The sequence below is a fragment of the Ranitomeya variabilis genome, chromosome 4, assembly GCF_051348905.1.
Source record: "Ranitomeya variabilis isolate aRanVar5 chromosome 4, aRanVar5.hap1, whole genome shotgun sequence".
NCBI classification, from domain to species: domain Eukaryota; kingdom Metazoa; phylum Chordata; class Amphibia; order Anura; family Dendrobatidae; genus Ranitomeya; species Ranitomeya variabilis.
In genome coordinates, this window is record NC_135235.1 from 375,726,435 (window position 1) to 375,752,247 (window position 25,813).

General features: G+C 46.4%; 1 protein-coding gene across 1 annotated transcript in view; it reads right to left on the reverse strand.

The window, feature by feature from the left end:
* LOC143764796 (dual specificity protein phosphatase 13A-like) overlaps positions 1-10,223 on the reverse strand; it is a 185,648-nt gene extending 175,425 nt beyond the window's left edge. Inside the window, exon 1 of the mRNA XM_077250766.1 lies at positions 10,052-10,223. Within this exon, the coding sequence (XP_077106881.1) occupies positions 10,052-10,215 (164 nt within the window). The 5' untranslated portion in view covers positions 10,216-10,223. The remainder of the gene's footprint in view (positions 1-10,051) is intronic.
* Positions 10,224-25,813: the final 15,590 nt, after the last annotated feature.

Consider the following 25,813-nt stretch of genomic DNA (forward strand, 5'->3'; position numbering starts at 1 on the left):
TCGTTTCCAGGTTCTGGCGATCCTTTTGTAGTAGGATGGGCATTGATTTGTCGTTTTCGTCTGCTTTCCATCCTCAGACTAATGGACAGACGGAGCGAACCAATCAGACTTTGGAGGCTTATTTGAGGTGTTTTGTCTCTGCTGATCAGGACGATTGGGTGACATTCTTGCCGTTGGCTGAGTTTGCCCTTAATAATCGGGCTAGTTCCGCCACCTTGGTTTCGCCTTTTTTCTGCAACTCTGGTTTCCATCCTCGCTTTTCTTCGGGTCATGTGGAGCCTTCTGACTGTCCTGGGGTGGATTCTGTGGTGGATAGGTTGCAGCAGATCTGGAATCATGTGGTGGACAACTTGAAGTTGTCACAGGAGAAGGCTCAGCGCTTTGCCAACCGCCGCCGCGGTGTGGGTCCCCGACTACGCGTTGGGGATTTGGTGTGGCTTTCTTCCCGCTTTGTTCCTATGAAGGTCTCCTCTCCCAAATTTAAACCTCGTTTTATTGGGCCTTACAAGATATTGGAAATCCTTAATCCTGTATCTTTTCGTCTGGATCTTCCTGTGTCGTTTGCTATTCACAATGTATTTCATAGGTCCTTGCTGCGGCGGTACATTGTGCCTGTAGTTCCTTCTGCTGAGCCTCCTGCTCCGGTGTTGGTTGAGGGCGAGTTGGAGTACGTGGTGGAGAAGATCTTGGATTCTCGCCTCTCCAGGCGGAGGCTTCAGTACCTGGTCAAGTGGAAGGGCTATGGTCAGGAGGATAATTCCTGGGTGGTCGCCTCTGATGTTCATGCGGCCGATTTAGTTCGTGCCTTTCATGCCGCTCATCCTGATCGCCCTGGTGGTCGTGGTGAGGGTTTGGTGACCCCTCACTAAGGGGGGGGTACTGTTGTGAATTTGCTTTTTGCTCCCTCTAGTGGTTACTAGTTTTTTGACTCTGGTTTTTCTGTCATTCCTTTTATCCGCACCTGGGTCGTTAGTTAGGGGTGTTGCTATATAAGCTCCCTGGACCTTCAGTTCAATGCCTGGCAACGTAGTTATCAGAGCTAGTCTGCTGTGCTCTTGTCTACTGATCCTGGTTCCAGTTATATCAGCTAAGTCTGCCTTTTGCTTTTTGCTATTTGTTTTGGTTTTGTATTTTTGTCCAGCTTGTTCCAAATCTATATCCTGACCTTTGCTGGAAGCTCTAGGGGGCTGGTGTTCTCCCCCCGGACCGTTAGACGGTTCGGGGGTTCTTGAATTTCCAGTGTGGATTTTGATAGGGTTTTTGTTGACCATATAAGTTACCTTTCTTTATTCTTCTATCAGTAAGCGGGCCTCTCTGTGCTAAACCTGGTTCATTTCTGTGTTTGTCATTTCCTCTTACCTCACCGTCATTATTTGTGGGGGGCTTCTATCCAGCTTTGGGGTCCCCTTCTCTGGAGGCAAGAAAGGTCTTTGTTTTCCTCTACTAGGGGTAGCTAGATTCTCCGGCTGGCGCGTGTCATCTAGAATCAACGTAGGAATGATCCCCGGCTACTTCTAGTGTTGGCGTTAGGAGTAGATATATGGTCAACCCAGTTACCACTGCCCTATGAGCTGGATTTTTGTATTCTGCAGACTTCCATGTTCCTCTGAGACCCTCGCCATTGGGGTCATAACAGTACTCCCGCATTTTTCGCTCCCGGTTCAACGGTGTGATGAGGCTTTCTACGTTGTCCCGGTAGCGAGGATCGAGGAGGGTGAACACCCAATAATCAGACATGTTGAGAATGTGGGCGATGCGGCGGTCGTTTCTCAGGCACTGCAGCATGTAATCCACCATGTGCTGCAGACTGCCAACTGCCCAAGAAACGCTGTCCCCTGCTGGAGGCGTGATCTCTGCCTGCTCGTCATCACCCCACCCTCGCTGTACACACTGAGTACTGGACAATTCGGTAACTCCCTCCTCTGGACGGACGTCTTCCTCCTCCATTGACTCCTCCTCATCCTCCTCACAAACTGTCCCCTGCCTACGCGTTTGTGAGGAACCACGTGGCGCTGACTGTCCAGAAGATGATGGAAATGGTGAATCCTCATCCTCCACCTCTTCCACAACATCATCCCTTAGCGCTTGCAGTGATTTTTCAAGCAGGCAGATAAGGGGGACAGTCATGCTGACTAGTGCATCATCTGCACTCGCCATCCGCGTGGAATAATCAAAGGGACGCAAAACCTGGCAGACGTCATTCATAGTGGCCCACTCTGTGGTTGTGAAGTCTGTACGGCGCTGACTGCGACTTTTTTGCGCCTGAAGCAGCTGGTACTCCATTACAGCTTGCTGCTGCTCACACAACCGCTCCAACATATGTAACGTGGAATTCCACCTGGTAGGTAGGTCACATATGATGCGATGTTCCGGCAGGCGGTGTCGGCGCTGCAGAGCCGCAATGCGCGCTTTTGCCGTGCTGGAACGCCGCAAGTGAGCACACTCTAGGCGGACCTTGTGCAGCAGTGCATCAAGATCCGGATAGTCCCTCAAAAAGCTCTGCACGACCAAATTGAGCACATGTGCCAGACATGGGATGTGAGTGAGGTTGCCGAGGCCCAGAGCTGCCACCAGATTTCGGCCATTATCACACACTACCATGCCTGGCTGGAGATTCGCTGGCACAAACCACACATCGCTCTCCTGCTTGATGGCATTCCAGAGCTCCTGCGCTGTGTGGCTACGATTCCCAAAAAAAATTAATTTCAACACGGCCTGTTGACGTTTGGCCACGGCTGTGCTCATGTCGGTCGTAACAGGTACACGTTCATCACGGGTCCATGTGGAGGTGGACTGTGACGGCTCCTGCAGCGATGATTCTGAGGAACTGGTGTAAGAGGAGGAGTCAATGCGTACAGAATGGATTCCTGCAATCCTTGGAGTGGGCAGGACACGTCCTGCGCCACTCGCACGGTCTGTACCTGGCTCAACGACATTAACCCAATGGGCAGTGAGGGAAAGGTATCGCCCCTGTCCATGTTGACTGGTCCACGCATCGGTGGTGAGGTGGACCTTGCTACTGACGGCGTTCAGAAGCGCGTGTTTTATGTGTCCCTCCACATGCTTGTGCAGGGCAGGGACGGCTTGCCTGCTGAAGTAAAAGCGGCTGGGCACATTGTACTGTGGGACTGCCAATGACATCAAGTCACGGAAGCTGTCAGTCTCCACCAGCCTGAATGACAGCATTTCCAGTGACAGCAGTTTGGCAATGCCTGCAGTCAGAGCCTGTGCTCGTGGGTGGTTTGACGAGAAAGGCCGCCTTTTCTCCCATGCCTGTACTACCGATGGCTGTAGACTGGGCTGGGAGTGTGTGGATGACTGGGAAAGTGGTGCTGCGGGTGGAATTACAGCGGGTCTCTGGACAACAGGGCCAGAGGTTCTTCCACGGCGATCCTGGGAGGAAGCCGAACCAGCTGCGTGTGAGCTAGAGGAAGAGGCAACACGAGCTGAAGAGGTGGTAGCTGCCGCTGTTGGTTGGCCTACCTCTTCAGTGTGTTTTTCTAACTCCGCCGGGTGCCTGTTGCGCACATGTTTCCACATGTTGGAGGTATTGAGGTTGCTGACATTTTTCCCTCTTTTGACTTTTTGATGACACACGTTGCATCTGACATAGCAAATGTCATCTGCAACTGTGTCAAAAAAGGACCAGGCACTGCAAGTCTTGGGAGCGCCCTTTTTGGCTTTTGGAAGAGACATGCTCCTAACGGGTGCCAAAGCGGAGGCTGCAGGATCCGCAGTCTTCCCCCTCCCTCTCCCTCTTTGGGCCGTACGGGGAATCTCTTCCTCAGAGCTGCTCCCACCACCTTCCTGTCCCTCACGCCAAGATGGGTCGAGGACCTCATCATCTACACTACCCTCTGCCCCCAACTGCTCCTCCTGGGTAGTCTCAGCAGCAGAGCACGCACCAGTAAGTGGCACCTGAGTGTCATCATCAGCTGATGCGGCCTGCGATGTGGTGACCGGAGCCACTGGCCCACCCGCCTCTTCAGAGGAAGACAGAAAAAGCTGTTGGGCATCACTGCACCCTGCCTCTTCTTCCATTTCTCCAATGCTGCTTGGCTGGCCCCCTGTTTCCAAGCCAAGAGATTCAGAGAACAGAAGTAGAGACGGCTCCTGTCCTGGGCTCTCTGTCTGCCTGGGCAATTTGGCAGGTGGTGAAGAGACAGATGGCTGCTCTCCAGTGCTCTGTGTCTGAGAGGATGTGGCACTAATGGAAGTTGATGCATTAGCTGCCATCCATCCGACAACAGCTTCAATTTGGTCTTGACGCAGCAGCGGTGTACGGCGCTCTGACACAAAGCTGCGCATGAACGACTGTTGCCTGGTGAAAGTGGGTGCTGATGAGTCACCGGTGCCCGCAGCAGGCACAGAATCCCCACGTCCCCTCCCTGCTCCGCGCCCACGCCCACGCCCACGTGCCTTACTCACTGCCTTCTTCATCTTGGTTGACTGATAAAGATAAGCAGAAAAGTACTAACGGATTTGTGTGCTTATTCCTGAGCAACTCCTCCTCTAATTTTCTAAAGTGTGGACTAGACTTTAATATGAGCTAATGTGGCCTACAGAAATGTTAAGTGGTGTAACTGGTGTGTTTGGTGAACTTTATTATTTATTTCTTTTTTGGGGGCTGAACTGACAACAGATAGAGCTGCAGTCACACAGAGACCGTGCAGACAGACGTAAACGGCGCTGCAAGGCCCAAAAACCCTCCTCTACTTTATCCTATGTAGTGTTTTTCCACAAATTAGCTGGAGACGGGTGGAAAGACACTAATAGGATTTTTTTAAATTAATTAGCAGCAGACTACACTACTTGAAAAAAAATTAAAATTGATTTGGCGGTATGACGCAGTGAACAACCCTGAGCTGGAGACAACCAGGCTACGGCTGCTCACAGACTACAGGGCGAGCTGCAGTCACACGGAGACCGTGCAGACAGCCGTAAACGGCGCTGCAAGGCCCAAAAACCCTCCTCTACTTTATCCTATGTAGTGTTTTTCCACAAATTAGCTGGAGACGGGTGGAAAGACACTAATAGGATTTTTTTAAATTAATTAGCAGCAGACTACACTACTTGAAAAAAAATTAAAATTGATTTGGCGGTATGACGCAGTGAACAACCCTGAGCTGGAGACAACCAGGCTACGGCTGCTCACAGACTACAGGGCGAGCTGCAGTCACACGGAGACCGTGCAGACAGCCGTAAACGGCGCTGCAAGGCCCAAAAACCCTCCTCTACTTTATCCTATGTAGTGTTTTTCCACAAATTAGCTGGAGACGGGTGGAAAGACACTAATAGGATTTTTTTAAATTAATTAGCAGCAGACTACACTACTTGAAAAAAAATTAAAATTGATTTGGCGGTATGACGCAGTGAACAACCCTGAGCTGGAGACAACCAGGCTACGGCTGCTCACAGACTACAGGGCGAGCTGCAGTCACACGGAGACCGTGCAGACAGCCGTAAACGGCGCTGCAAGGCCCAAAAACCCTCCTCTACTTTATCCTATGTAGTGTTTTTCCACAAATTAGCTGGAGACGGGTGGAAAGACACTAATAGGATTTTTTTAAATTAATTAGCAGCAGACTACACTACTTGAAAAAAAATTAAAATTGATTTGGCGGTATGACGCAGTGAACAACCCTGAGCTGGAGACAACCAGGCTACGGCTGCTCACAGACTACAGGGCGAGCTGCAGTCACACGGAGACCATGCAGACAGCCGTAAACGGCGCTGCAAGGCCCAAAAACCCTCCTCTACTTTATCCTATGTAGTGTTTTTCCACAAATTAGCTGGAGACGGGTGGAAAGACACTAATAGGATTTTTTAAAATTAATTAGCAGCAGACTACACTACTTGAAAAAAAATTAAAATTGATTTGGCGGTATGACGCAGTGAACAACCCTGAGCTGGAGACAACCAGGCTACGGCTGCTCACAGACTACAGGGCGAGCTGCAGTCACACGGAGACCGTGCAGACAGCCGTAAACGGCGCTGCAAGGCCCAAAAACCCTCCTCTACTTTATCCTATGTAGTGTTTTTCCACAAATTAGCTGGAGACGGGTGGAAAGACACTAATAGGATTTTTTTAAATTAATTAGCAGCAGACTACACTACTTGAAAAAAAAAAAAAAAAAAGAACAGTATGAGGCAATGAACCACCCTCCCTGAACTGAATACAACCAGCTATGGATGGCCTATGTGGCTGCACTCAGACTAGAGAGTGGGCTGCACTCACACACACACACACACAGACCTTGCAGATCGCTGTGAAAACAGCGCTACAAGGCAAAAGCAAGGTGAATAGTAGGTGAACACAGCGGTTGCTAAATTAGCCTTTGGAAAGCACAAAGAAGCAAATCGCTATCTCTAAACTGTCCCTCAGTCAGCAAACAGCGTCCTGTCACTAACTGAATTCACAGCAGAGTGATCGCAAAATGGCGCCAGCGACTTTTAAACTGCATCATGACATCATTTCAGCAGCCAATCACAGCCTTGCCAGTAGTTTCATGCCCTCCATGCTAAACAGGATGTGCCCACACTTGGAATCATTCTCATTGGCTGAATTTCGGAATTTTGAATCTGGGAACTTCCGATTCCGGTATCCGATACGCGGCAAGTATCGGAATCCCGGTATCGGAATTCCGATACCGCAAGTATCGGCCGATACCCGATACTTGCGGTATCGGAATGCTCAACACTACTCACAACACATCTATATAAGTTCCTTGGGGAGTTTAGTTTCCAATATGGGGTCACTCATGGGGGGATTCTACTATTTAGGTACATCAGGGGCTCTGCTAACGCAACGTGACGCCCACAGTCCATTCCATCAAAGTCTGCATTCCAAAACGCCACTTCTTCCCTTCTGAGCCCCGATGTGTGCCCAAATAGTAGTTTTCTCACACATATGGGGCATCAGTGTACTCAGGACAAATTGGACAACAACTTTTGGGGTCCAATTTCTCTTGTTACCCTTGGGAAAATACAAAACTGGGGGCTAAAAAATAATTTTTGTGGAAAAAAAAGCTTTTATATTTTCATGGCTCTGCGTTATAAACTGTAGTGAAACATTTTGGGGTTCAAAGTTCTCACAACACATCTAGATAAGTTCCTTGGGGTCTAGTTTCCAATATGGGGTCACATGTGGGGGGTTTCTACTGTTTAGGCACATCAGGGTCTCTCCAAACATGACGTGGCGTCCTATCTCTGTTACACCCGGTCCGTTTCCTGTACCTCCAAGGGGTCTCCGTCGGGACTCCCACTCTGTCAGCTTCACGCTGTCTGAATGCAGCCTCAGCCCCTTCTTCCTCTCCTGCTTCCTGGCATGCAGCCAGCAGGTTCCCAGATAGGGTTCTTAGTTCGCACGTGTGCTCGCTCCCGGTCTCTTAAAGAGACAGTGTGCATTTTCCAAAAGTTGCCTCTAACCAATAGCGTGTGGCTGGTTACCATTTCTAGCTCCTCCACCATAGGGAGGGCGCCAGAGCAACAAGTATCCACTGTTGCTAACTTCCGGTTCCTGTTAACCTGCGTTTCTGTTTCTGAAGTATCTGCCAAGTACTCCGCTTACACTGTCTGTCTCCACAGAGCCTCTGCAACCTGTTACCCGGTTATTCTGGAGTGCATCCGCACTCTCTATGCTGGACCCATCTAATCCCACCAGTCTGCCAGCCACTCTTCCGGACATCGCCAAGACTCCCAGCTTACCAGCTTCTACTCAAGCATCCGGTATCTTCCGGTCAGCTCTGCAGCGTCCGCTAACCCTGCTGGTCCATCTGTTCCACTGGGACAGCTTCCACGAGTACGGAGTCTAACTGGAGGTAGCACCCTTGTCCTCCAGACATTCCACTCTGTCCCAGTTCGAGGGGACTTACTACGGGTGTTTGGGGCTCACACAGTAATGCCCCCTTTAGAGCCCCCTGGACCGTGGTCTAGTGGTTCCACATCTAACCTCAATAAATACGAATGTGAACTTCTACATCTGTGCTTCTGTTTCCATTCGTTACAATCTCAATTCCAGTCAATTTTGCATTGAAAAGTTAAACAGCACTCTTTCCCTTCCGAGCTCTGCCATGCGCCCAAACAGTTTTTTACCTCCCATATGGGGTATCAGCGTACTCAGGACAAATTGCACAACAACTTTTACAATTTCTTCTGTTACACTTGGAAAAATAAATGAAATTGGAGCTGAAGTAAATCTTTTGTGATAAAAAGTTAAATGGTGTTGTAAAAATGAGAAATTGCTGGTCAACTTTTAACCCTTATAACTCCCTAACAAAAAAAAAATTTGGTTCCAAAATTGTGCTGATGTAAAGTAGGCACGTGGGAAATGTTACTTATTAAGCATTTTGTGTGACATACTGTATCTCTGTGATTTAAGGGCATAAAAATTCAAATTTGGAAAAATGCTAAATTTTCAAAATTTTTGACAAATTTCCATTTTTTTCACAAATAAATGCAGGTAATATCAAAGAAATGTTACCACTGTCCTGAAGTACAATATATCACGAGAAAACAATGTCAGAATCATCAGGATCCGTTGAAGCGTTCCAGAGTAATAATCTCATAAAGGGACAGTGATCATTGTAAAAATTGGCCCGGTCAATAACGTGCAAACCACCCATGGGGGTTAAAGAATTAATGCATACCATCAACAAAAAAAAATATACATTATAGATGCAATCATGTTCCACGTGCCTGCAGAAGGTGATTTTTAAAATATATAATATTCATTATGTAAAATAGGGGTAGGTCACTGAGGAATCAGTGACTTCTCATAAGCCATGCAGATGAATAGCTAAGCAGAGCACCACATGAAGACCCCTCCCACAGGCAGCCCTGGAGAACAAGAATCTCATTACCTGAAAGCTACAAATACAGATTAAACAACAAACACAAGACGGATTTAATCATGCAGGTATCTTTTTAATCAGTATAACGGCGCCAACCTGATAGTGTCTGTAGGTTACTTAGCACCAGGGCTGCCACTAGGAATTTCAGGGCCCCATACTGGCAACATTTTCGGGGCCCCCTTGAGACTACGCCCAGGCTCCACCCCTCGAACTGTCCACAGTCAAAAGACGCTAACCTACTAAACATTTGTTAAAATATCCAATACAATTTAGGTATATTTTTATTTTATAATTTTTAGAATGACCAATACCACATACAGGGGACAAATACCACCGCCCCATGACCAGACACCACATTACCACCACATAGTGAAAAAATAATAGCACATACAAGGGACAAATACCACCACACCATGTACAGACCACATATTACCAATAACAACCACTAACAACCTCCAACCATGTAGCAAAAGATAGCTATAACAATGAGTGCTAGTCAGGACTCAGTTTATATAGGAGATGGGAGTGACTAGCAGTGAACAGCTGAGCCTTAATGCTTCAGGATCTCTCAACTGAGCAGATTAACCCCTGCACTGCTAAAAGAAATCTACACCGTTTAATATGAAGGTGAAGTGCTTCTAACCAGTGCAGGAGTAAGGGAAATCAGACACTGCAGTCTTCTGGCTCCTCTCTGTCATGGTAAACCCTTGACAGAATAGTTGTTGTGTAGCTCTATATTTGTTGTGGCTTCCCCTGGAAAATTGGCTACTTGATTGAGATGCCAGTAAGAGGATCCATGGCAATCAGCTGATTACACAGGAAACATATTATGAAAGGGGTTGTCTCTGATAATCCCTTTAAGGAATTTGTATGTCTGTTCTTGTTAAACTTTTCCAATATTTGTAACAAGTTGATGGATAATACTAAAAACCTTTACACTATAATGACATTATAACCACTGTGACAAGTCCAGGAGAGCAACACTTAGGGAAATGTTGTCTTACTTCTGCTTCTGAAATCACTTTCACTTGAGATCCAGATAATATATTATGGAATATATAGAGGTGGAGTAGAATAAAGATTAATGTTACTGCATACTGCTTTGTGCTGTATGATATATTGTGAGGATATTATATATGTCAAATAGTCCTCGCCTACTATTGTACTTTATGAATTAGCCAGGTCAAGTCATTACTTACAAATCTCCTAAGTAGAGGTTTGGCCACACTTCATCCACACGGTGAGAGAAAGATGTTCGTCTGCTATCCAAGAGATTTTGTAGCCGTGCAACTGTAGGACACACATCTGACTGAGAATCTTCTGTTCCGGAGAGTGAACTACATTTTTCTGTCTTCTCCGCCATAACATCACAAGCAGGAAATGAAAGAGCAGAGAGAGTAGAAGCGATGACAGTTCAGCTGTGATTACATGTGACAGGTGACAAGTATGGTTTTCTCTGAAGTGAAGACGGCACACCAGCAGAGCTATGTGTTTTTATTAATAAAGAAAATTGAATAAAATAAGATCATTTTATTTTCTCAGATCGCAAAAATGTTATTTTTAAGAAATGTTATTTCAATTATTAAGAAATTGTAAGATTAAGCATTGGTAGTTGAATGAGTCTTTCTTCACCCTTTCATAACATTTAACCCCTTAACCCCAAAGCCAGTTTTCATCTCCTGGTGCTCAAAACCACATTCAAGAAGTTTATTATTAACCCTTCAGGTGCATCAGAGGAATTAGTGGAATGTGGAAGGAAAAATGAACATTTAACTTTTTTCACAAACATTTATCTTTAGACCCAATTTGTTTTACTTTCACAATAGTAACAGGAGAAAATGGACCTACAATTTATTGTGCAATTTCTCCTGAACACACAGATACATATGTGGGGGGAAACCACTGGTTCTGCACACGGCAGGGCTCGGAAGGAAAAGAGCGTCGTTTAACTTTTTGAATGTGAAATTTGCTGGCATAATTAGCAGAAGCCATGTCGCGTTTGGAGAGCCCATAATGTGACTAAACAGTTTAAGGCTATGTTCACACTTTGCGGTTTTTGCTGCGGATCCGCAGCGGATTTGACGCTGCGGATCCGCAGCAGTTTTCCATGCAGGGTACAGTACAATGTTACCCTATGGAAAACAAAAACCGCTGTGCCCACATTGCGGAAAATCCCTTAAAAAAACACGCGGAATTGCTGCGGAAAAAAAGAAGGAGCATGTCACTTCTTTCTGCGGATTCCGCAGCGGTTTTCAACATTCCCCAATAGGAAAGTGCTGTTGAAAACCCGCAGAGGAATCCGCAGAAGAAACCGCAGGAAAATCCACAGTGAAAACCGCAGCGGTTTTGCACTGCGGTTTTTCCAAATCCGCAGCGGAAAAATCCGCAGCTAATTCCGCAAAGTGTGAACAAGCCCTTAACCTCCCACAAGTGACAACATTTTGGAAATTAAACCCCGCAGGGAACTTATCTAAATATGTGGTGAGCACTTTGAAACCCCAAGTAATTCACAGAAGTTTATATCATTCAGCAGTTAAAATAAAATAAAAATTCCCTCAAAAATGATTTTTAGCTCCAAATTTTGCAGTTTTACAAGGGTAACAAGAAATTGCACAATAACATTTGTTTTTTTCTTGACTTTTTTGCATGCAATATTTGCTGGAATAATTAGCAGATGCCATGTCGTGTTTGGAGAGCCCCTGATGTGCCTAAACAGTTTATCCCCTTTCTGCCATCGGACGGAATAGTACGTCTGATTGCAGAACCCCTGCTTTGATGCGGGCTCCAGCAAGCAAAAACGCAAAAACGAAAAAAGCTCCAGTCATTAAGGGGTTAAACTTCCCACAAGTGACATCATTTTGGAAACTAGACCCCTCAGGGAACTTATCTAAATGTGTGGTGAGCACCTTGAAACCCCACATGCTTCACAGAAGTTTATTACATTAAGGCTACTTTCACACTAGCGTCGTACGACGCATTGCGTCGTTGTGACGTACCGACGCAAGCAGTGAAAGCGCCGCACAACGGGGGCAGCGGATGCTGTTTTTCAACGCATCCGCTGCCCCATTATGAGGTGCGGGGAGGCGGGGGCGGAGTTCCGTCCGTGCATTCGCGTTCGGAAAAGAGGGTCACGACGCACCAAAAAACGTTATATGCAACGTTTTTTGGTGGCGACGGTCCGACGCAACTGTCGCACGACGGTTGCGACGTGTGGCAATGCGTCGCTAATGCAAGTCTATGGAGAAAAAAACGCATCCTGCAAGCACTTTTGCAGGATGCGTTTTTTCTACAAAACAACGCATAGCGACGTGCAGTGCACGACACTAGTGTGAAAGTAGCCTAAGTTGTTAATTCTTAAACGACCAGAGGTATTTTTAGATTTGCATTTTCATTTTTTGCTCCTTCTTCCCAGAGCCATAACTTTTTTATTTTTTGATCAAAATGGCCATGTGAGGGCTTGTTTTTTGCAGGTGAGTTGTACTTTTGAACGACATCATTGGTTTTAACATATCGTGTACTGGAAAATGGGAAAAAATTCCAAGTGCGGTGAAATAGCAAAAAAAGTGCAATCCCACAGTTAGTTTGTTTTTGTTTTTTACCATGTTCAGAAAATGCTAAACCTGACCTGCCATTGTGATTCTCCAGGTCATTATGAGTTCATAGATACCAAACATGTATAGGTTCTTTTTTATTTAAGTGGTGAAAAAAAAATTCCAAAGTTTGTTAAAAAAAGAAAATAAATTGTGCCATTTTTCCGATACCCATAGAGTCTCCAGTTTTTGTGATCTCGGGTTGGGCGAGGGTTTACTTTTTTGCATGCTGAGCTGGTGTTTTTACTGATACCATTTTGGTGCAGATACCATCTTTTGATCGCCTGATATTGCATTTTAATTAATTTTTGCTGCAACCAAAAAAACGTAATTCTGGCATTTTGACTTTTTTCTCGTTACGCTATTTAGCAATCAGGTTAATTTTTTTATATTGATAGATCGGGCGATGTTGAACACGGCGATACCAAATATGTGTATGCTTTATTTTTTTTATTGTTTTATTTTGAATGGGGCGAAAGTAATCTATGTCTGGGGGATACACAGTTTACAACCGGGAGCGGTGCTAATGCTACCAGCCCGGCTGTAAACTACTGGGGAATGAATGAGACGCTTGCAGGCGCAGTTTCAGTAACTAGCGGTGACGTCACTGAGTCTGTGCTCGCTGCTTCTCATTCATTCCTCAGTATTTTACAGCCGGGGGCAGTTGCATTAGCACCGCTCTCAGTTGTAAACTGTATATCCCCCAGACATGGATTGCGGTGTGGGACTGCCTGTACGCTATATTGTTGTTTTTTTATTTTGACTTTTTTTTTTTTTTTTTTTTTTTACAGGAGATCGAGGGCTTCGCTTGGATTGGCAGACTAATAAAGATGGCAAAACTATGTTTATTGTTTTATTTCATTAAAAGACTTTATTCTTACAGTGTGGTGTTTTATTAACCCTTTAACAACTATAGGATTAGTAATGGAGAGGTGTCTTATTGACATCTCTCCATTACTAAGCCGGCTTAATGTCGCCTTATAATAGGAAGGCGACATTAACCCCTCATTACCTCACTGCTACAGGGCAAGTGGGAAGAACAGAGCAAAGCTCCAGAATTGACGCTCTTTTCTGGGCTGCTGCGGGCTGCTGTTTTTAGGCTGGGGGGCCATAACCATGGCCCCTTACCAGCCTGATAATAGCAACCCGCACCTGTGAGATTTGTCGGGTTGGTTGAAAAACATTGGGGGACCCCACATCGGGTTTTTCTTTCATTCATTCTCCCCTGCTCGCGCTGCTGCCGGCATAGCAGGGGAGAAGGGATGACAGTTGTATTAAGCACCACACGCAGGGGAACAGCGCTTACTGTAGCACTGCTTCCCCAGCAGCCCGTGTGGTACTGATGCGGCACATGGGTGGCACACAGTGCCACACGTGTTCTGCACAAAGTACACACACGGACACACACACTTATATCTCCGGTACCGGTTTTTCCGATACCGGAAATATCAGGATGTGTGAAACCGGCCTAGCACAGTATGGTATGCCGCAATCGGTTCCTCGTTATACATTACAGGCTTATGTCAGGTTAGAAGCCAACCCAGAGTAGGGTATAATTGACCAACTGAGCATGCAAACATGGGGATTCCTGAATCGAGATAAAAGAGCAACCCAAGATTAATTTTACATTTAATCGCCAAAAGGCACACTAGAAATATGTAGAGGTATATATATATATATATATATATATATATATATATATATATATACACACAAAAGCAGATATGCAGGTATATAATCAGGAGTGTAGTGCAAGGGTAGGGTTTAGATAGGTTGCATTTACTATGTTATGTAGCATGTGACCACAGGGAGGCACTGATGGATTACAGGTCCAAATCTTAGTTACAGGCTTTCCTGGCTGAGTCAGCTATCGTTTCCTCCAGTAGAAAAACAAAGTTCAAAATGAGGGACTGCCTTATATCTCCTAGGCTGATCCCTCCCACACTCTGCTCCTATTCCTGGGTGGTGCAGCTGTCATGCAGCTGCAGTGCAGTACAGCGCAACCTTCACCAGGGGGAGCTTTATAGGGAAGCGAGACTGCACACACTGAGCAGCTGAACAGATGCCACCTAGTGGCAAGAGAGTAGTCAGAAAAAGCCGAGTCAGGGCACAAGATAACACGTCAGTACAAAAATGATATAAACAGAAAGGATAGTCAGGAATCTATCTGGAATTGGCAATGGCACCAATTCCCCGGCCGGCTGGTTATGGGAGCTCTTAGCATGGGCACAGGTATCACAAGCAGACACAAACATAATGATATCAGAGTTCATTGAGGGCCACCAAAACAGCCTAGCAATAGCTTTCCGGGTGGCAGAGATCCCCGGGTGACCACAAAGAGCAGAATCGTGGAACTCCCAGAGAATCCTCAATCGGTACTGAACTGGGACAAAAAGCTTATGGTCAGGCAAAGAGGGAGGAGCAAGAGACTGAGCCTTTCGAATTTCCTGCTCCAATTCAGAGGATACCCCCGCAACAACCACCCCGTGCTGAAGAATGGAGGAAGGAGGTTCAGGGGGTGATATCGGATCAAAACTGCGAGATAAGGCATCAGCCTTGACATTCTTGGAACCAGGCCGAAAAGTGATTGAAAAATGAAAACGAGAGAAAAAAAGCGACCACCTAGCCTGTCTGGGAGTTAACCGTTTGGTGGTTTCAATATAAGACAAGTTCTTGTGGTCAGTAAACACCATGATCCGATGAACCGCCCCCTCCAAAAAATGCCTCCATTCTTCAAAAGCCAATTTTATAGCCAATAACTCCCGGTTCCCAACATCATAGTTCCTCTCAGCAGAAGAAAACTTACAGGAGAAAAAGGCACATGGTCTTAAGTTGGTCAAAGTAATCGGTCCCTGGGACAACACTGCCCCTACTCCCACCTCTGATGCATCCACCTCTACAATGAATGGTTTAGATGGATCGGGCTGAACTAATATAGGAGCAGACATAAAACATTTTTTTAATGTAATAAATGCTTCAACTGCCAAGGATGACCAAACATTGAGATCAGCCCCCTTGCAAGTGAGATCGGTGAGTGGCTTGACTACCTGAGAAAACCCTTTGATGAATTTCCAGTAATAATTGGGAAAACCCAGAAAACGCTGCAACCCCTTGAGGTCTCTGGGTTGCACCCAATCAACAATGGCCTGTACCTTTCCGGGATCCATCTGAAACCCATTCGCAGAAAGAATGATCCCCAGAAAAGAAAGCTCCTGGACACAAAGCAAACATTTCTCTGGTTTAGCAAACAAAGAATTTCCCTGTAACCAGTGAAGAACAGCACGTAAATGACCAATGTGTGATTCCTTATCAGGCGAGAAAACAAGGATATCATCCAGGTATACAACCATAAAGCGCCCAATAAAATCAGAAAAAAGATCATTCATGAAGTTCTGAAACACCGCGGGTGCGTTTGTGAGACCAAAGGGCATGACCAAATTTTCAAACAGGCCCTCGGAGGTGAGAAATGCCGTTTTCCACTCATCCCCTTCCTGAATGCGGATAAGGTTATATGCTCCCCTAAGATCGAGTTTGGAGAACCACTTATCCCCAGACAATTGGTTATAGAGATCAGGAATGAGTGGGAGAGGGTAGGTATTTCTCACCGTAATTTTATTTAGTTCCCGGAAATCGAGGCATGGGCGTAAACCACCATCTTTTTTCTTGACAAAAAAAAATCCCGCGGCCACAGGTGAGACAGAGGGACGGATGTGACCTTTGCGTAGACTATATAGATATAGTTTTTCATGGCAGTACGTTCCGGGCCAGAAAGATTGTACAAACGGGCTTTGGGCAATTTAGAACCCGGAATAAGGTTGATGGTACAATCATAAGGACGATGGGGTGGTAAGACCTCAGCCTCTTTTTCGGAGAACACATCACCAAAGTCCTTTAGGTACTCCGGAATACCCTCCGGACTAATGGCGGACACAAACACAGCAGAAAGACAACCATTGGAACAATTAGGACCCCATTTAACAATATCACAAGATCCCCAGTCTATAACAGGATTATGCCTCTGTAACCAGGGGAACCCCAACACCAGTCCCGCAGGAAGATTATTCATAACATAACATGAAATTCATTCCTGGTGCAAGGAACCCACCTTGAGGAGGAACTCCTCAGAGACAAATTTAAGGACATTTTGAGCCAACGGTGTCTTATCAATGGCAACAATATGGATGAGAGTCTCTAGCCTAACTGTCCCTAACTTTAACTTGGAAACCAGACTATAGTCAATGAAGTTCATGAAAGATCCACAGTCCACAAACGCTGAAGTGGATGCAAAAACACCTGCATAACACAGTTCCACCTCTAACAAAACTTTTTGAAATGACGAAAATGGTACCTGTGAGTCTGGATGACCTCCTAGACCATCACCCAGACTCGGCAGCTTGTTACTCGATGGACAAGAGGGGCAGTCCTTCTTCCAATGTCCCGGATCTCCACAATAAAAACATAATTTCCCATCACGTCGCCATTTCCTCTCCTTCTCCTTGAAATTGATGGCACCAACTTCCATAGTCTCCTTGAATGACATCACATCAGACTTGGCAGGCAAAACAGGAATCTCACGCTGGATAATTCTTCTCTCCCGTAATCTCCGGTCCATACGAATGGCCTGGATCATGACCTCCACCAGGGAACTGGGAGGCATGTGAAGGGCCAGCGTGTCCTTGAGATGATCAGAAAGTCCTCTCTCAAACAGGTGCATCAGAGCAGAGTCACCCCAAGACACCTCAACGGACCACCGCCTAAACTCAGAACAATACTGTTCAGCAGTGAGTTCATTCTGGGAAAGACTCATGATCATGTCCTCTGCAACCCTGACCCAGTCTGGTTCATCATAAATAAGTCCCAGGGCCTCAAAGAATCTATCCACAGACACACGTTCAGGGGCAGAAGCAGGTAAAGAGAAAGCCCATGATTGAGGTCCCTCCCGCAGTAAGGAAATAATTATCCCCACCCGCTGACTCTCATCTCCAGAAGATCGAGGTCTAAGAGAAAAAAAAAAGCTTGCAACTCTCCTTAAAAGTATGAAATCTCTCCCTTTCCCCTGAGAAGGTATCTAGGAGTTCGACAGTAGGTTCAGGAGAGTGCAAAGAGACATCCACTGAGTCACCAGGTAGACTAACATCGTGAGAGGTGTCTCCCTGCATGGTCATAACAGTCTCAGTCAGTTTTTTCTGTAAGTGAGTATGAGACGTGACAAGGGACTGATGTTTCACAGAATTATCCAACACCATCTGTGTCAAACTGGACACTTGATCCGCCAAGTAATGCAGCGGATCCATGACTAGAGAAACAAAATGCAAAATCCAGTTTAAATGTCAGGTCAGCTATAATGTCATGCAGCTGCAGTGCAGTACAGCGCAACCTTCACCAGGGGGAGCTTTAGAGGGAAGCGAGACTGCACACACTGAGCAGCTGAACAGATGCCATCTAGTGGCAAGAGAGTAGTCAGAAAAAGCCAAGTCAGGGCACAAGATAACACGTCAGTACAAAAAGGATATAAACAGAAAGGATAGTCAGGACGTAGCAACAGATCAGTAAACCAGGATGAGCAAAATACGGTACAAAAGGGACAAATCAAAACAGAGTCAATAGCCAAGCCAGGAGGTCAGAATCAGAGAATCAAGCTGAATAGACAAATGCAGGGAAAGGGCAGACAGAGGGAGATAACAGACACAGGACAAGTCAGGGTTCACAGCAAGACAAACCAAGGGCTTCCAGAGTCAGGTTCACAAGCCAAAGACAGAACTATAGCTGACACTGCCAGCAAGATTCATGGGAGCTAAATAGCAAACCTGAACCCAGAATGAGGCAGAGCAAAGTTAACCCTTGACATGATCTGTCCAAAAAAGGGCAGACACTAATAAACCCTGGAATGGATCATGACAGCAGCCTCTCTCTTCCCACCTCTGAGAATATGATTGTCCAGAACCGTGGATGGCCCATAACCTTCTGCCTGAAGCTCTGAATGAGTTGGTGGTGCCACCACTGGGTTCCACTGGATTTTATCTGCACATAGAGACTAAATATGCCTACCGTATGTAATGCCTGTTAGCTATGCTTTATAACTCAATAACGCAGTGTGCTACAAGTGGCTGCCGGGCACAAGCGTATGGGGAAGGAATGCCGATTCCAATTATATGCTCGGCTAGTCACAGAGATATTGCATTCTGTTATTGTAGGTCATTTTCCAGATTCAATACCTCAGAACCTTGCTGTAACTTGTTGTGCCACGGTGTCTCCATGTGCTTCAGTTTAGAGTTCAGTTTGCTGTAGCTGTAGAAGAGTTCACACCCTTGTGCTAAGAGCTTCAAAGAGCTTCTTCCTGGCATTTTAATTAAAAGAAAACAATCCTGTGGAATCCCAAGGGTGGGGGCACATTTCTGGAGGGGAGAGACATTTACTTCGTCCCTCACAGGGGGTGAATTGAACATTTTTAAAAAAAAAATTTAATATTTTTAAAAACTTTTTTTTTACTTTTGACATACTTCAATAGTCTCCATGGGAGACTAGCAGTTGCTATAATCTGATCGGCTCTGTTACATACAGGTGATGATCAGATCACCTATTTGTAGCTGAATTACTCACTTGCTATGAGCACATACTACCGGGCGATGCTCATAGCAATCCGGCAGTGACAACCATAGAGGTATGTGGAGACCTCTGGTTGTCATGCCAACCCATCAGTGACCTGTAGTGTTGAGCATTCCGATACTGCAAGTATCGGGTATCGGCCGATACTTGCTGTATCGGAATTTCCGATACCGAGATCCGATACTTTTGTGGTATCGGGTATCGGGTATCGCAACAACATTAATGTAATAATGTGTAAAAAAGAGAATTAAAATAAAAAATATCGCTATACTCACCTGTCCGACGCAGCCGGGACCTCAGCGAGGGAACCGGCAGCGTTGTTTGTTTAAATTTCGCGCTTTTACTTGGTTACGTGAAGTCCCGGCTTGTGATTGGTCAGGGCGGCCATGTTGCCGGGACGCGGACCAGTCACAGCAAGCCGTGACGAAATTACGTCACGGCTTGCTGTGATTGGTCCGCGTCCCGGCAACATGGCCGCCATTAACCAATCACAAGCCGGGACGTCACGGGAGGCTGGACATGCGCGTATTTTGAAAAGCGCGCGTGTCCAGCCTCCAGTGACGTCCCGGCAACATGGCCGCCATTAACCAATCACAAGCCGGGACGTCACGGGAGGCTGGACATGCGCGTATTTTGAAAAGCGCGTGTGTCCAGCCTCCAGTGACGTCCCGGCAACATGGCCGCCATTAACCAATCACAAGCCGGGACGTCACTGGAGGCTGGACACGCGCGCTTTTTAAAATACGCGCGTGTCCAGCCTCCCGTGACGTCACGGCTTGTGATTGGTTAATGGCGGCCATGTTGCCGGGACGCGGACCAATCACAGCAAGCCGTGACGTAATTTCGTCACGGCTTGCTGTGATTGGTCCGCGTCCCGGCAACATGGCGCCGTGACCAATCATAAGCCGGGACGTCACTGGAGGCTGGACACGCGCGCTTTTCAAAATACGCGCATGTCCAGCCTCCCGTGACGTCACGGCTTGTGATTGGTTAATGGCGGCCATGTTGCCGGGACGCGGACCAATCACAGCAAGCCGTGACGTAATTTCGTCACGGCTTGCTGTGATTGGTCCGCGTCCCGGCAACATGGCCGCCCTGACCAATCACAAGCCGGGACCTCACGTAACCAAGTAAAAGCGCGAATTTTAAACAAACAACGCTGCCGGTTCCCTCGCTGAGGTCCCGGCTGCGTCGGACAGGTGAGTATAGCAATATTTTTTATTTTAATTCTTTCTTTTACACATTAATATGGTTCCCAGGGCCTGAAGGAGAGTTTCCTCTCCTTCAGACCCTGGGAACCATCAGGAATACCGTCCGATACTTGAGTCCCATTGACTTGTATTGGTATCGGGTATCGGTATCGGATTGGATCCGATACTTTGCCGGTATCGGCCGATACTTTCCGATACCGATACTTTCAAGTATCGGACGGTATCGCTCAACACTAGTGACCTGCCAATGAGCAGGATTTCCGGCGTGCTTGTCGGAAGCATGAGTTAAATGCCGCTGTCAAAGTTTGACAGCGGCATTTAACAGGTTAACAGCCACGGGTGCCAATTAGATGAGCTCTCATCACTACAGAAAGGACAAACATGTGAGCACTAAATGTGGTTTAGACACAATGGGGCTCAGAAGGGAGGGGGCAATTGGATTTGGGAAAGCAGAATTTGCTGAATTTCTTTTGGGGGGCAAGGAGCCATTTTGTTTTTTCAGAGCCTTTGTATTACCAGTAATGTGGAAGCCCCCTATATTTCCATTGACAGATGATGGACCTGAGTGGGGACTTACTTTTTTGGGGATTGATTTGAAGCTTTTAATGGGAGCATTTTACATAACATTTAGGATCACGTTTCGGCTCTCGACGCTGAGCACTGACTTTGGGGTTTCCATCTAAATCTCTGAGTGACATGATAGATGAAACCCCCAACAGATATTTTCACTGTAATGAGGCAGCAGAGCTACTCTGGACTCCGTTTGGCTTTCGATCAGCGGTGTCCTTTTCAGAAGTGCACAAAACAATTGTTGACCGCCGTTTTATGCTCGCCTGAAAAGACGGACACCACCGGGTCACAGGTCCTATGGCATCCACAGTGCTTCCATCTACCTCCTTAAAGGGAATCTTCTGTCGGGGTTCAGCTTGAATTTCTGCATTTCAGAGATTTACACAGAAACCTATATGCTATAAGCGTTTAGCACAGTGTGCAGGATAAAGCCGAGCCTTACTGCGATCTTTGGGAGGCAGAATGAACAAATCAACAGCAGGTAAAGAATTGGTTTTATGTACAGTACAGAGCAAAAGTTTGGACACACCTTCTCATTTAAAGATTTTTCTGTATTTTCAAGACTATGAAAATTGTACATTCACACTGAAGGCATCAAAACTATGAATTAACACATGTGAAATTATATACTTAACACAAAACTGTGAAACAACTGAAAATATGTCTTATATTCTAGGTTCTTCAAAGTAGCCACCTTTTGCTTTGATGACTGCTTTGCACACTCTTGGCATTCTCTTGATGAGCTTCAAGAGGTAGTCACCGGAAATGTTTTTCACCTCACAGGTGTGCCCTGTCAGGTGTACCCCTTATAAATGGGGTTGGGACCATCAGTTGTGTTGTGCAGAAGTCTGGTGGATACACAGCTGATAGTCCTACTGAATAGACTGTTAGAATTTGTATTACGGCAAGAAAAAAGCAGCTAAGTAAAGAAAAACGAGTGGCCATCATTACTTTAAGAAATGAAGGTCAGTCAGTCTGAAAAATTGGGAAAACTTTGAAAGTGTCCCCAAGTGCAGTGGCAAAAACCATCAAGCGCTGCAAAGAAACTGGCTCACATGAGGACCGCCCCAGGAAAGGAAGACCAAGAGTCACCTCTGCTTCTGAGGATAAGTTTATCCAAGTCACCAGCCTCAGAAATCGCAGGTTATCAGCAGCTCAGATTAGAGACCAGGTCAATGCCACACAGAGTTCTAGCAGCAGACACATCTCTACAACAACTGTTAAGAGGAGACTTTGTGCAGCAGGTCTTCATGGTAAAATAGCTGCTAGGAAACCACTGCTAAGGACGGGCAAGAAGGAGAAGAGACTTGTTTGGGCTAAAGAACACAAGGAATGGACAATAGACCAGTGGAAATCTGTGCTTTGGGCTGATGAGTCCAAATTTGAGATCTTTGGTTCCAACCACTGTCTCTTTGTGCGATGCAGAAAAGGTGAACGGATGGACTCTACATGCATGGTTCCCATCATGAAGCATGGAGGAGGAGGTGTGATGGTGTCGGGGTGCTTTGCTGGTGACAGTGTTGGGGATTTATTCAAAATTGAAGGCATACTGAACCATCATGGCTACCACAGCATCTTGCAGCGGCATGCTATTCCATCCAGTGTGCGTTTAGTTGGGCCATCATTTATTTTTCAACAGGACAAAGACCCCAAACACACCTGCAGGCTGTGTAAGGGCTATTTGACCAAGAAGGAGAGTGATGGGGTGCTACGCCAGATGACCTGGCCTCCACAGTCACCAGACCTGAACCCAATTGAGATGGTTTGGGGTGAGCTGGACGTCAGAGTGAAGGCAAAAGGGCCAACAAGTGCTAAGCATCTCTGGGAACTCCTTCAAGATTGTTGGAAGACCATTCCCGGTGATTACCTCTTGAAGGTCATCAAGAGAATGCCAAGAGTGTGCAAAGCAGTCATCAAAGCAAAAGGTGGCTACTTTGAAGAACCTAGAATATAAGACATAATTTCAGTTGTTTCACACTTTTTTGTTAAGTATATAATTCCACGTGTTAATTCATAGTTTTGATGCCTTCCATATGAATGTACAATTTTCATAGTCATGAAAATACAGAAAAATCTTTAAATGAGAAGGTGTGGCCAAACTTTTGGTCTGTACTGTATATACACACATATTTCACCACCCCTCCTTCCTTATGAATGTGCATGGGGGTTGACTTACAGGTCAGCTCCCGATCATGTATCTGGTTCTGCCCCACCTTGGCGAGATAGGCCATCAGCATTGCCATGATCGACTCCCTTCTTATGCTGAATTGTGAAATCATATTGCTGTAATATCAGACTCCATCTAAGCAATTTCCCGTTGTCCCCAACTACTCTGTTGAGCCAACTCAATGGGTTATGATCTGTGATCACGGTGAAGTTGCGCCCATAGAGGTATGGTTGCAGCTTCTGCAGAGCCCACACAATTGCCAAACATTCCTTTTCAATGGTGGCATAAGCCATTTCTGTGGGCAGGAGTTTCCTGCTTAGGTAAAGAATTGGGTGCTCCTCTCCTTGTTGGTTCACCTGGCTGAGAACCGCACCTAGCCCATAGGTGCTGGCATCTGTCTGCACTACAAACAAGCGAGTGAAATCTGGGGCCTGCAGGACGGGTGAACTAACCAATGCTGACTTTAGGGCAGAAAATTATTCCTCACACTGAGGACTCCAGGAGACAATTTTGGGAAGTTTCTTCCTGGTCAGATCAGTTAACGGTTTGGCCAGAGCACTGTAGTTTGGTACAAACCTCCTATTTTAGCCAGCCGTACCCAGGAAGGATAGTACCTGCTTCTTGGTTCGTGGGGTGGCCCAAGCTGTAATGGCTTCTACCTTCCCTGGCCCAGGTTTTAGCAGTCCTCCCCCCACCTGGTGTCCTAGGTATTGTGCTTCCCGCATGGCTACCTGACACTTCCCTTGATTAACAGTAAGACCTGCAGTTTTAAGCCTTTGCAATACCTGAGAAAGATGTACGAGATGTTCCTCCCAAGAATTACTAAAAATGGCTATGTCATCGAGCTAAGCGACGGCAAAACCATCACATCCTTCCAATAAGTGATTGACCAACCTCTGGATGGTGGCAGGGGCATTCTTCAAACCAAATGGCATCACCAGAAACTCAAACAGCCCGAATGGCGTTATAAAGGCAGACCTCTTCTGAGCTTCTCTGGTCAGGGGTATCTGCCAGTATCCCCTACTTAGGTCCATTATGGTGAGGTATGATGCTTTAGCTAGCTGCTCTAACAAGCGCGTCTATCCTCGGCATGGGGTAGACCTCACATGTAGTCAGTAGATTTAATTTCCTGTAGTCTACACAGAACCAGGTAGTACGGTCCTTTTTTGGGACAAGAACCACAGGCGAGGCCCAGGCACTCTGGGATTTTTGTATCACCTTGAGGTTCAGCATCTCCTCTACCTGTTCCCTCATGTGTGCCTCCACCTCTGCTGACACACGGTATGCAGACTGCCATACTGGGGGATTAGTACCAGTGTCCACATGGTGCGCTGCTAAGTGCGTCCTCCCAGGCTCCCCTGTGAAGACTTCCATGAACTCGCTGAGCACCCCCATCAGCTCACACCTCTGACTGTGGGATAGCTCAGTGTTAAACTCTGCTGACATCAGGGACTCCATGTACTTAGTCCCAGCCCCCACATCTAGTAACAGATCAGCCTCCCCCTCTTCAGGCAGGCTACAGACAGGTAAGACACAGATCGCCCTGTCATGATGAGGATTCAGCATATTCACATGATATACTTTCTGTCGCTTTGCAAGCTCATCTAGTGTCACCACATAATTAACATCATTTAGCCGCTTATGTACAGTGTATGGTCCCTCCCATGCGGCCTGCAATTTATTCTGTAACATAGGGACCAACACTCAAACCTTCTACCCCTCCTCGTAGGCCCTCAGTCTGGCATTACGGTCGTACTAGACCTTTTATTTGATTTGGGCCTGCGTCACGTTCTCATGGGCCAGGTTGCTCAGTTTTTGCATTCTCTCTCTGAGCCGCAGTACATATTCAACCACTGAGGCTCCAGTAGTTCTGGGGTTGTCCACCCAACAGTCCTTAATCAAATCAAGTAGCCCCCTGACCCTCCTCCCATAAACCAGTTCAAAGGGGGAGAATCCAGTATACGCCTACGGTACCTCTCTGTAGGCAAACAGCAGATGGGGGAGGTACCGCTCCCAGTCTCTCCTTTCAGTCTCCACCAGCATTTTGAGCATTTGCTTTAATGTTCTGTTAAAACACTCGCAGAGTCCGTTGGTTTGGGGATGATAGGCACTGGCCACAAAATGCTGTACTTGTATTCTTTTACAGAGGCTTTCCATCAGATCGGACATGAAATGGGTTCCGTGATCGGTCAACATTTCCCTGGGGAAACCCACACGAGAGACCACAGTAGGTAAACCATCCGCCACTTTGTCAGCCCGGATGGAGGACAGTGCCACAGCTTCCAGGTATCGTGTAGCATAGTCCATCACTGTGAGGATGTACTTTTTGCCATGGCTACTAGGGATTGCAAGTGGCCCTATGATATCCACAGCCACTCGCTGGAAAGGCTCATCGATCACAGGCAGTGGTATCAATGGAGCTTTCTGTATATTCCCGGACTTTCCAACTCTCTGATAAACTACACATGATCGACAGTAATTGGCAATATCTGTCCCCATCTTAGGCCAATAGAAAGTTATGTGTCAGGCGAGCTTTAGTCTTTTGTATTCCAAGGTGTCTGGCCAAAGGAATTTCATGGGCAATTCTCAATAATTGTTCCCTAAATGGATAAGGGACGATCAACTGCCTTTCATAGTCCCAAGATTCTGTAGTATCCGTAGGGAGTGTCTCTTTATACAGTCTGCCCTGCTCCCAGTATATTCTCTCTTTGCCAGAAGCAGCAGGGTTTTGGTCTGCAAGCCATCTGAGCTCTTCCAGACTGACATCTGTCCGCAGGGCCTCCTGGAAGCTCTGACTGTCAGCTTGCAGGCCCAGGC